The 12,896-nt window shown below is 39.1% G+C and overlaps 1 protein-coding gene across 3 annotated transcripts in view; it reads right to left on the bottom strand.

Moving 5' to 3' along the window:
- TRPC1 (transient receptor potential cation channel subfamily C member 1) overlaps positions 1-12,588 on the bottom strand; it is an 83,941-nt gene extending 71,353 nt beyond the window's left edge. Inside the window, exons 1-2 of one of the 3 annotated variants that reach the window (XM_004037789.5) lie at positions 11,879-12,588; positions 77-231 (exon numbers count right to left, since the gene is read on the bottom strand). In XM_004037789.5, coding sequence (XP_004037837.1) covers positions 77-231; positions 11,879-12,050 — 327 coding nt within the window. In that variant the 5' untranslated portion in view covers positions 12,051-12,588. The remainder of the gene's footprint in view (positions 1-76; positions 232-11,878) is intronic. The other 2 variants (XM_004037788.5, XM_055383155.2) reach the window with 2 other exon arrangements.
- Between the last annotated feature and the right edge of the window lie 308 nt (positions 12,589-12,896).

Below are 12,896 nucleotides of genomic sequence, written 5' to 3'. Positions count from 1 at the left end.
AAACAAGAAGGGAAGAAAGCATGGCATATCTAACAGCACTTAGAAGTTAACTGGATTAAATTATCTAGCCTTGTACCTGACAACCGTAGTCCAAAAGAAGCTGCAGTATATCCAAGTTTTCGTTTTCAATAGTTATGGTAACAGCATTTCTCCCAAGCACATCTACGCAATTTATGTTCAAGTCACCTGAACTGTTTTCCTCCAAAATCTTTTTAACCATATAATAGTCACCTAAATAACAATATACAAACATAATTTAATATCCATGACATATCAAGTAAGGATGACTGTAAAGAAAAACTTAGCTTGTTGAATTAAAAGATTAAAAGCCTAAACTCATTTTTGTATAAGAAAATGTACACAGAGAATGTGAACATTTCCTTGATGAAAATTTATACCTTAATAAAATAATACGTACATCAGCAGCAGACATAAAAAGTAGAAAATTTTTAAATGTACAGAATACAATAAAAATTATTAGTTTAAAATTAATAACTGAATGATCATAAGAGGAGAAACTTTTGCAAGATATTTAAAGCAATTTAATAAAGGATGCCCAAAGGCACAGACTGGACGCTAGAAAAATTAGATGGAAAAAGCTTAAAGAATTAAGTTTTATACCTCAAATATACATAGATATTTACTTACATAACATAGAGTTAAAAATGAGATCTAGTAATAAGCAGAGGATATTATAAAGAGGTTTTACAGGAGAAAACACACTTTGGAGAAGCAGTATAAATACATATATATTCAAGGATATGTATAGTAAAGGGAAAGATGTCTGAAAATCCTCTTCCCTACTTCCCACCCTCCCAACACACACACACACACACCATCTCATTAATGAAGCTGATTAGATTAAATGGCCAGGGAACATTCAGTTCACAAAACTCTTAAGGCAGGACTAGGATTAGTGCCTGACCTGTTAGGAGCAGGCAAATTGCCTTCTGTGTGACTGTAGCCCACAACAAAACAGTTGTCCCATGTGAGGAAATGACAACAATTACAGCAGTAATTATTTTCAGCAAGGCCCCACCGTATTTGTCTGCTGACCAGATGGTACAGGAATATGGGGAATAAATCAAGAGAAATGCTAATTAAATAGAGAAAAAAAAGCCAAGGGGGGTTTTGCTTGTTTTGTTTCATTTGACTTGTTAAACAATAGATAAATAAGTCATTTTACGTGATGTGCAAATACAGTTGCTCATTAGAAGTCTATAAATAAACAGGGAAAGAACAATCAGCATAGAAAATAGAAAAAGAAATGATTTCACGATACAGAAAAAGAAAATACTGAAACTGGGCTAAATAAGTGAGTAAGAAAGACAGGTAACATATTTTATTTGTTAAAATTTCAAGTAAATTTGCTACTATTTTTAATCTATGGCCTTAAACTCCCTGCCTCACACATACAACTTCTTTTGAAGGAAGCTGGGTGATAGTTTTCTTGACAATGTATTTCCTTAGGTCCCTCAAGAAGAAAACTAGTCACAAAAAGAAATATTTTCCCCAAAGTACTAGTAGTTAATAGTTAGACACAAATGCTCCCTGGGAAAACCTTATCAGACAGACACTTCACAAAGTGATACTCTAAGTCACAAGTTGAACCAATAGTGACCAAAGATAGACCAGTGAAAATTTATCGCTATTACTGGAAAGTGACATTTAAAATCTTATTTCAGGTGACTCTATTTCAACATCTTAGTAGTAGAATGCTACACATAAAAATTCTGCTATACTTTGTTATCGTGATGTGTCCAGGTGAAGAGTAATTTTTTATTTATTCTGCTTAGGACGCATTAGGCTTTCAATTTTTTTTTTAAATTTTTATTTTTTATAGAGATGAGGTCTCGCTATGTTGCCCAGGCTTGTCTCAAATTCCTGGCCTCAAGCAATCCTCTCGCCTCGGCCTCCAAAAATGCTGGGATTATAGGCATGAGCCACCACATCTGGCCTAGGCTTTCTAAATCTAAGGACTTCTACCCTTCATTAATTCTTCAGTATTTTCAGCCATTCTCTCTTCAAATATTGCTTCATCTCCATATTGCTTTTTCTCTTGTCAACTTCTATCAGACATTAAGTTAGACCTTCCCATTTCAACATCTGTGTCTCTCAAGATTTCCTGTTTTTTCTTTTTTTCCTCTCTCTTTCCTGCATTCTGGGTAATTTCTTCACATATTTCTTCCACTCACTTATTTCTCCTTTAGCTTCCATTCACGTTCCTCCTTTAACCCATTCACTGATTTCTTAAAAATTTAATGACTGTATTTTTTATTTGCATAAGTTTTACCGGATTTCTTTCCAACTCTCTTATTTTCTTATGTTTTCGTTTCCTTATTTTAACTTTCTCATCATTTTAAACATAATTATTTTGTAGTCTCTGTATGACAGTTTAATTATCTGAAAGGAGTATTAATTTGAACCCCAAGACAACAAGAGGCAGGACCATGGTTATGTATTCTTAAAGGAGTCTTATTTTTAGCCTTATTCAGAGCCCACAATAACACAAACAAGCTTCTTCGAAGTCTCCATGTGCTGGTAGATTGGTTTTTCTCCTCATCTACCTCTTTGCTGAAGGTACAGTCCTTTAAGGATCCTGGTTTTATGCTTAGATGTTGAATCCAACTCCTCACTTTGTACAGTCTCCAGGCCTTGTAACCTGTTCTCATATGGGCATTAAGACTCAAATCCCTGCAATGCCCAGAACAGTAACTCTTATCCCCACCCATGGAGCAGCCATAGTGTCAGCTCACAAACTCCTGTTTTTCAGTTTTTTCTTCACTTTTGTATCTTGGTTGTTTCCCCTACTTTCTTGAAAGCTCAGCTGTTCATTTAACTGGATGTTCATTATATTTTAGCTATAATTTCTAGGTGATTTGAAGAAGAAAGGTTTTCAGATTATCTAATCAACCATATTGCTAGAGACAGAAACGTAGGAAGAGCTACACAAATAAATCCTTATGACATTTTATAAATTTCAGGTATAGCAAATAGACAAAAATAACTGCTACATGTTTAAAAGTTTAGATTGCTGTTAAAAAGGAAAGTACATTACAAATATCATATATTCCAGCTTTAAAGTTTTTGTTTTGTTTTTAAGACAGAGTCTCGCTCTGTCACCCAGGCTGGAGGAGTACAATGGCACCACTTGGCTCACTGCAACCTCTACCTCCTGGGTTCAAGCAATTCTCCTGCCTCAGCCTCCTGAGTAGCTGGGATTACAGGCAGCTGCCACCACGCCCGGCTAATTTTTGTATTTTTAGTAGAGATGTGGTTTCACCATGTTGGCTAGCCTGGTCTCGAACTCCTGACCTCAAGTGATCTGCCCGCCTTGGCCTCCCAAAGTACTGAGATTACAGACATAAGCCACCGTGCCCAGCCCTAAGGTTTTAAAGATTATTTCTATTGTAGTCAAGGAGCTATACAAGAAAGAAAGAAAATCCCTAAAAATCAAAACCAAATAAATAATTTTCATCCCTAAAAATAAAAAGTTCCACCCTGCTACAGCTAACACAGTCATGCAAATGAAAAATCACGTTATAGTCACAGAACCTACAGGAAACCTAGAGTGGTTGCTAAGCATTTCAGAGAAGTTTATATTTGCAATTCATTTAAAACAATGCACTATGTCAAAAAAAAAAAAAAAAAAAAAAAAAAAAAAAGACCAGAACACTCTTAACTTTTAGGATGAGTATATATGTAAAAAGAGGTTAGAAAACTTAAAATAGACAGCAAGAAGCTAGTTATAGAACAAGAATTACAATTCAAAATGCCTGTGTATGACAGACAAATATATAAATGCCATTCATTTTATAATGAAGTTGCTTTCAAGAGTTACATCTTTTGTCTTTTAAAATATAACACATAGAAGGAAGTGCAACATAATCTGTTTACTTTTTTGGTTAGATGGTAGTCTTTTTCAGTCAAGGAAAAAGAAACCATTTTCAATCAATTCCACAGGGAGTATACCAATTCAACAGCACGTCTTCTTAGCCCCCTCTCTAAAATATCTCCCATAATCATCTACTTGTCTCCATGTATACTGCTACCCGCAGTCCAAACCCCCATGATCTTCCTCCTGGACTCTGCAATAGCCTCTTAACTAACACAGCTGCTGACCAAGATTCTTTCCTTAACCAAACTCTAGTCAGGCTTTTCTGAGCCCTTCTCCACAAGGCCTCCACCTTGGCCCATATAAACTTGAACAAAACACTAAGTGTTTCTAACAGCTGAAGGCCGGATCCCTAGGATGACTCTAGCCCCTCTTAAAATGCCTGCCCGAGAAAACTCAAAGCTGACATAAAAATTTACTTTTGTTCCAGCCAACACCTGAAGACAGGGCCCCTATCTCTCAGCCTCCAGGGAGGGTAGGAGCCTAACTCCTTAAGTGCCATTAGCAAACTCAGGTGGGATTCACATGGACCAACTCCCCAAGCCCTGTATTTTGTAATTTTTCACTTCCCTGACTCCACTGAGCCCACACTCACCCCCTTCCTTGTTTACTCTTTTCCCTATTGCAACTTATATTACTTACTAATACTTTATACTGTAGCACAGGGGTCAACAAAGTTTTCTGAAAAAGGGTTAGAGAGTAAATATTTTAAGCTTTGTGGGCCATGCACTCTCAGTCACAGCTACTCAACTCTGCCCTTTCAACACAAAAGCAGCCATAGACCATATGTAAACAAATGATAGTGGATGTGTTCTAAGAAAATTTTGTTTATGGACACTGAAATTTGAATTTTATAGACTTTTCATGTGTTACGAAATCTTTTTTTAACCATTTTAAATATAAAACGTAAAAAACCAGTTTTAGCTCCAAGACCTCACAGAACAGGCAGATATGGTCTGTGGCCCATAGTTTGCTCACTCCTGCTCTAGCCCCACCCCTTCAATCCACTCTGCACTCCACAGCTAGAGTTATCGGTTAAAAATTCAAAACACAGGCCGGTCGCGGTGGCTCATGCCTGTAATCCCAGCACTTTGGGAGGCCGAGGCAGGCGGATCACGAGGTCAGGAGATGGAGACCATCTTGGCTAACACGGTGAAACCCCGCCTCTACTAAAAATACAAAAAATTAGCCGGGCATGGTGGGGGGCACCTGTAGTCCCAGCTACTTGGGAGGCTGAGGCAGGAGAATGGCGTGAACGTGAGAGGCGGAGCTTGCAGTGAGCCGAGATCACGCCACTGCACTCTAGCCTGGGCGACAGAGCGAGACTCGGTCTCAAAAAAAAAAAAAAAATTTCAAAACATATCAAGCTTACAAACTTTGTGATTTTTCTATCACACTTAGAATAAAGGCCAAATTTTTACTGTGGCCTACAAAGCCCTATAGGACTTAGTTAGACCTTGTTAACATTCTGAATTCATCTTGTGCCTCTCTGCGGCTCAGCCAATGATCATTCCAAACCAATGTTTTCCAAACTGCAGGTTGCAACCCATTAACAGTCATAAAATGAATTTAGTGAGTCCTAACCAGCAATTTAAAAAAAATGAACTAGTATACAAAATACCAGAGTGATCCCATAGATCCTTAGCAACAAATTTACTCTGGCCAACTGTAATAAACCCTTGAGAAATACATTGGAGAAATGTTACAATACTGATTAAGAACAGGTGATTCCACCTCTTCCTCATTAGCATCTCGTTTGATTTTATGGCAAAGAGAGTATTAACGTTGTTCAGTTTAATTTTATATTAACCAAATTTGAAGTTACTTGTGAAGTGTGAGAGAATTTAATGTCAAAAAATTTGTAAAGCTTTTCAAACCAAGTTTCTGTAACAAACCTAAGTGTGGCAATTGCAACATTCTAACTGAAATATTACCAATGATGCTTAAAACAGAAAGTTGTATTAAGAGGAAAAAGAATGATGATGTGAAAAAATAAAAAGACATGATCAAGTTCAGTTGCTGGATCTGGAAATATAAATGACAATACTGATAAAAATGTTAACTGACATCAAACTTCAAATTAGCTTGAACCAAATTCTAAAAAGGAAAAAAAAAAACCCATGCAGACTTTTTACAGTGAAAATGATTTAAAATGTAGCTTTATCAAATGTGCAAAACTCGTATTACAGACCCCAATGTATTTATAACCATATTATTGTAAATGAAACCTTCAAAATTAAAGATACTAAAAAACATGGTAGGCTAAACTGTTTATAACACTTTGAACATTTTTGTAAAAAGACAATTATTACCATAATTTCTTAGTTGCTTATGAATCTTAATGAGGACTATTAATAATAATGAATATCATCTGGCAAAAGAGCAAAGATTCACACTGCTGCCTGAAAAAATTATACTATAGCACAGAAGGTAATGCTGATTTTTTCATAGTAAATCAGTTGATAAAAATTATAAACAGCATATTCTTAACTCTATTAGAAAAATAGTCAAAAGCAATGTTTATTTTGTAGTTAGAGTCTGATAAATGACATGAGATCCCATTCACAATGCTGCTGTGAGTTGTTTAAAACTTAGTTTATATCAGGTTGTTGCAACACAGTCTCAGAAAGGATTTATTGTGTTGCTTAAATTTAATCTCATATACATTTGAATTATACATATTTATAAAACTAGAAAAATATATTACTGGCCAATATGTTAATCTAGAAAAACATATTTTTAAAAATTAACAGAAGCTATTAATAACAGTGCCAGTCACCCCCACTTTATACATAACAAAGCTTTGGCATCCAAAGAAATCTACTGAGTCTCATGACTATATTGATACAGTGCTGGAATTCTTTTAGTCCTTATCATTCATCTAGGCTCCTAAAAGTCATTAGTTAATCACATCTTAGTGATAATTTTTGAAATCCTCATTACCTATTCAACTACTGATCTTAAATCTTAAATTTCTCAGTATCATTAAATTTGGAAGAGTTAGCAATGAAGAAGATATTTAGAGCACTGGCAGCAAGGTAGAAGAGGAATTATTAGGTTACGATAATACCTATATAATAAAATTTAATCTTTTCACACTCTTCCTCCAAGTCTATATACAAGGTATAGCTAGGAGTCTGGCTTGGGTTACATTTTTTTTTAACTGCCCAGATAAAAGACTGACTCTGTACACGTAATATCCCATTCTCCAAATCACATATAGGCCATTTAAGTTAAATTGAGCACTTGCTTCTTCCCTTCAGACAGATATATTTAATACGAACATACTTTTGTTTCCTTACTTCTCCTCACTAGAGCACAAGAGAGCATCTCCATTAAAGAATATTCTCCTAAAGGATAGGGATGTACTCAGTACTTTCTTGATAAAGCACTTTCACAGTGCCTTAACACAATTAACAGCTTGATAAGTATAGTTTGATTGTGACTTGCAGAAAAAGAGCAGCAAAGTTGCGTGATCACTATAAAGAATTACCAGTATCACAGAACTACCAGGCAGCTAGCTGCTGAATTACTAGTCTGTTAGAGATAAATTATCCACTAAGATTTTCGCAATTTGAGTCTTTTGTTGCTGTTGTTGAAGTATCCCTGAACCGTTCCCCATGGCAATGTTTTTCAACTATTACATTGTAAAACTTTGGTTATTTGAAAAGCTTTCCTATATAAAGTATATAAATGCTATGTCTATGATGATTTGTGAAGTGTTTATAGAATGCTGCCTACAATACCCTCTTTACCTCTCATTTCTGCAAAGATTTTTCCTCACAGCACGTACCTCCTTACATTAGGTGCCCCATTGTCAACATAACACTTCACACCAATACTCAGTACTCTGCATTTTTTGTTTCTTCCCACCACCATCCTCTCTAATACCAGACTTCAAAATCTCTTCTCAAATAAGTAAAAAAATTTTAAAGGCCCATTATATATAAATAAGGTGTTTAAAAAACAGCAGCTTAATATTACTTCTCTCAGAAATGCTGCACTTTTTTCTTCTGACTCTGGCTTCTCTCTGGAGTTGCTGCACATTTTTAAAGCATCCTTAGCCCAAAGGTACACAAAGCTTATGGAGAAAGTCAGTCATCAGGCCAGGCACGGTGGCCCACGCCTATAATCCCAGCACTTTGGGAAGCCGAGGCGGGTGGATCACTCGAGGTCGGGAGTTTGAGACCAGCCTGGCCAACATGGTGAAACCCTGTCTCTACTAAAAATACAAAAAAATTAGCCGGGCGTGGTGGTGGGCACCTGTAATCCCAGCTACTCAGGAGGCTGAGGCAGGAGAATCGCTGGAACCCGGGAGGCGGAGGTTGCACTGCACTCCAGCCTGTGCAACAAGAGAAACTCCATCTCAAAAAAAAAAAAAAAGAAAGAAATACAGTCATCAAAACATTTTTCCTTACAACATAGCAAATCTTACCACAAAGGTGACACAGGACACTGAGACTAGGCTGAGCCCACTGATAAAGGTGAAAACCTGCTCTCTCCATCCCTCCCCCTAACCCCATGCTGAAATTTCAAGAAGGGGCTTCTGACTCATTTACCGCACATCAGATTTCCTGAAAATACTCTCCATGGAGAGTTGGCAGGGACTGAATCATTTCATACTTTCTTTCCTCCACATGAACTGATTAATGATCATCAGCAAATCAAACAGTTTATGCAGGTTTATATTTACAAATATATACTAAAAGCTACCATCTACTCAACAGGTTTTTTTTTTTTAGAGGAAAATTAACATGAACTACACTTAGTTTAGGTGTTTTCTAAATAAACTTATTTACCCTTTCTCCTGCTAACAGACCTGAGGGACACCATAGGTGCCTACAAATAAAAGAGGCTCATTATGACACTAATTCTCAATGAGAGAGGACAAATCCATGGCTGTAAGAATCACTACTTAATTTTTCATAAAACAACATACTTATAGTCAGCTCTTGTTTCAATTAAGTTTTACCTCTGAATTTATATAGCTTTCTATCTCTAGAAAGAACATGAGTATACTTTCTGAGAATTTTATCTGGGGGTCCTAGACTTCACTTTATATATTGCTGGCACAGTAACTTTCAATTAAGGTTTTCCTTTACAAAGAAAGGATTCAATGTTACCTCTGAGATGATCCTCACCCACTATGAAGATCACTAACAGCCATTACTAAGTGGCCACTACCTAGATCAGCAGTTGCCTAAATCTACTGAACTTACTTACACAAAAGCCAGCTATCACAAACTATAAATCTTTTTCTTTTCTCTTTCCTACATTTTTTGTGTACTCTTTAATCTGTACACATCTTTCAAAGGGCCACCCATCCACTAACATACACATATCCATCTCATCTCCACAATTTTTGCTTTAGGAATTCCTCAATTTTTCCTAAGAAGAATATGTTATGAACATTTTGCATATGTACAACAAGAATGCTACATGAAAAGAATGAGACACTCTAGAACACCATAGATACTCTAGAGTTGATTTACTCTGGTGCTACTGAAGTACCATGCTTGCTTTTTACCCTTCATTGAACAAATGTAATACACAGAAATCAAGGTTTATAAAGCATCCATACAAAGAAAATGTAATTTCAACTAATAAGTCCAAATATGGATGTGTCTTTTCTGACACAAATGATGTTCACTCATTCACCTACAACCAGATCTATATAACGTAGTGGTTAGGAGTGCAGGCTCAAGAAAAATGCCAGTTCTATTATTTTCTAACCAATGTAACCTTGGGCAAAGTAATTTTAAAATTTTGCTAAGCCTCATTTTCCTCATCTACAAATTGAGGACAACAACAGATCTGGCTCATGGGGTTGTGGGGTTTAAATGAAATCCTCTATGAAAAGCATGAACACTCGACCCCAATAGCTGCTTTAGTGAATGTTTAACATTTGGTCTGAGGAAGGCTCCAGTGTAATGGTGGAAGCCATAGCTACTTCAGGAAATTGTTCACTTTTAGATTGGTTTAGGTAACATTTTAAAAAGTCTAACAATATTAGCGAATACAAACACGTAATCAAAAGAATATTCCTATAACTCAAAGTTACTTTTTAAATGTAAATGTACCCCATAAGTATGCGTAAGAATTATGCTGTTTTTCCAAATCTAACTCAAGAAGTTGTTTAGACATACCTGAAACAGAAAATTCCCATTTTAGCTCACTTGTTTTAAAAATTTCTAATTTATATATGGGGAAAATATGCATATTTAGTTTCCACCCTACCCCTCCAAAGCCAAGTCTCTCATCTCAATTATGTTATAAAATAAAAAACTGACAAAGAATATCAAGGTATTTCACCTGGTACTACTAAATAGGCTATACAACTAACATAAATTAAAACTCTCTTTTGTTTGAGATATGTCATGCAATAATCCTAAATATACACAATGCACAAATACTTGCTCAACCATATTCCATTGATATTTCTATGTCCTCAGTTTGACAGGAATATCAAATTTCCTTTCTTGACATACTTTCTGTTTGCTTTAAAATAACCATTGCACAGTGAGCTGGAATACCTGGAGCCAGCACTTACTCATTTTAGTACAACACAATCTTTTCCCCTTCCTCTCTCAGAACTTTTGAGGGAAGAGAACTCAGGCAACCCACTCCAGCAATACTAAATAATTTTACATAATCCGCAGACCCTATTTTTGTGACGTTGTAGATATATATTGTTTCTTTACATCTCAAAGACTGCTCAAAGTTGTGTCCATGGTGTACTTTAACAATATTATTAATATTGCTTTCATAATATTATTTAATACTATTACATAAGAACATAAAAGTGGCTCAACCACAGACATAGGTGGACTTTGTTTATATGTCAATTGTTTTCAAAAAATCATGTAAATAAAATCCTATTTCAAAAGCAGGAGGAGAGGTTAGGAAGGCTGTCATTTATTAATTACACATTCACACATACAAACAAAAATCCTGTGTAGTTAGTCTTTTCATAGTGTAAACTGCCCTTTGGGTTTGTTCCAGAAGTTTGCATGTTTCTAACAGAGTTTTCCTAAGTGTACAGCCATATAAATTTGGAAAAAGAAAAATTTTAGTGTTTCCATGTAGGAAACAAAAGCAGTCTTAGGGCAATCAATTTCCTATCCCTTTTGTTATATACATCACTACAAAGGATGACTGCGTGACATGGCCTTAATATGGCCATAAAAATGATTAACTTCTAGACTAAAAAAAGGAAAACGCGCTAAATATATTCCACATATTTTTGCCTTGTAATTCCTGTAATTATTTTTCACTATCTTTATCTCCCAAAGAAAGATCTAGGAGCAATAAATCTTTCTCTCCAATAAAAAGCACTAACAATCAAAGGCGTTCCGTAAATCCAGAGAAAGTTTTGGCAACTAAGGCAGAATTTCTTCCGTCCCGTCCTTACTTCATGTATCTCCACCTAGGATATTCCGTTATTAATGCCAGTCAACAGTCACTGGCTAAAGCACTGGTCAGGTGAAGCTAAATAATAGAGGGTCTGATTTTGTTTTTAAGAAAAACAAAAACCAGGTGATGAGAACCCTCCATACGAGGCATCCTAAGGTAAGGTGACGGAATTTTCCGACTGGAGTGTCGGAAACTAGCCTCTCGACTCCCGGAAGGAATGAACTGCGAGCCAGAGAGAAGACCAGGTCATTCATGCGGTCAGTAGCAAGGGCGGCGCTAAAACGCTGGGGTCGGGGCTCCCAAGGCGCTACCTAAACCCCGGACCCCAAGGCCAGAGCCACCCCCCACGGTGCCGCGCTCCGAGGGCGCAGCCCCAGCTCCACTCTCCCGCAAGCTCCACACTCACAGGGCAGAGGCGGTGAGGAGAAGACCGCCTGAGGCAGCAGGCGAGGCGGGAAGACACTCGGCGCCTGAGACAGAGGGAATGCCCCGATATAAGTTGAGGCGGGGGAGAGGACTAAAGGTCTGGAGGACAGGGGCGTCCAGAGGAGAAAGGGGCCTAACTCTCACCCTTGTCGCACGCCAGCAAGAAAAGCTTCTCATTCAGCGTATTCTCCTCCTTCACCTCCCGCACATCCTTCAGCGCCATCACCTCGTTCGGCGACGAAGAGGATGGAGAGGAAGGCAGGGAGGAGGAGGAGGCGCCCGAGAGGTCCGTGCTCGGGTACAGGGCCGCCATCATCGCGGCCCATGAAGGGGGCAGGCCAGGAGACGGGGGCGGGGCCCCCACCGGCCCCGACCCCGACCCCGACCCCAGCCACGCCCCAGGGCTGGAAAAAGGATGAGTCGTTCCCACTGCTGCCTCGGCTCGAGGCCCGTTGGCCCCGAAGGGCGTCGCCTCCCCTGAGAACCAGCACTCGCCCTCCACTGACAGCCCCAAGTTGGTAGCGGCGCATGCGCGGCCCCGGGGCCAGCGACCCCTCCCCAGCCGCCGGCGCCCCGGCCGAGCCGGTCCGCGCCCGTCCGGGGACGACAGCGTGGCGCGCGCCAGGGCGGCAGCCGAGCACGGGGCCGTGCCAGGAGTCGCAGGGGCCGCGCCTGGGGCGGCCTAGCCCAGGAAGAGGACGAGAGATCTGTGGGAGAGGAGCTCCAAGAGGCGCTTCTGCGCACGTTGGGCTCCAGGGCTGTGGGAACCGCTGGCCCAGCTGCGCTCCAAGGAGATGTTCGCGACTCTGTCCTCACGTCATCCTCTGCTCCTCTGTAGCGACGACACTAGGGAGGAGCCTGCGGCAAGGGCGGGCTTGGGTGGGCGGGGCCTGCGGCAAGGGGGGCGTGGGTGGGTGGGGCCTGCGGTGGGGACGCACTGGGCTCCTGGAGCCCGCTGCAGCTTCCTTCGCTCTGGTGAGGTGAACCGCAGTCTGAGGAAGACTTCGCTCAATCGTCCCTTTCCACACCCAGGGTACTGGTTTAAGGTAATTAAGCAAATATGGAGCAGTATGTTAATTGAGTCTCTGACGACTTAATGTTTAGTCGAAATCCTTTGTGGAATTGTCCAGCTATTTCATATTCTGGTGCACTATGCTTAAAG

Source organism: Gorilla gorilla, chromosome 2 (genome assembly GCF_029281585.2).
Source record: "Gorilla gorilla gorilla isolate KB3781 chromosome 2, NHGRI_mGorGor1-v2.1_pri, whole genome shotgun sequence".
Classification (NCBI taxonomy): domain Eukaryota; kingdom Metazoa; phylum Chordata; class Mammalia; order Primates; family Hominidae; genus Gorilla; species Gorilla gorilla.
Note: the sequence above shows the minus strand (reverse complement) of the source record. Positions and strands in the feature narration are given on the sequence as shown.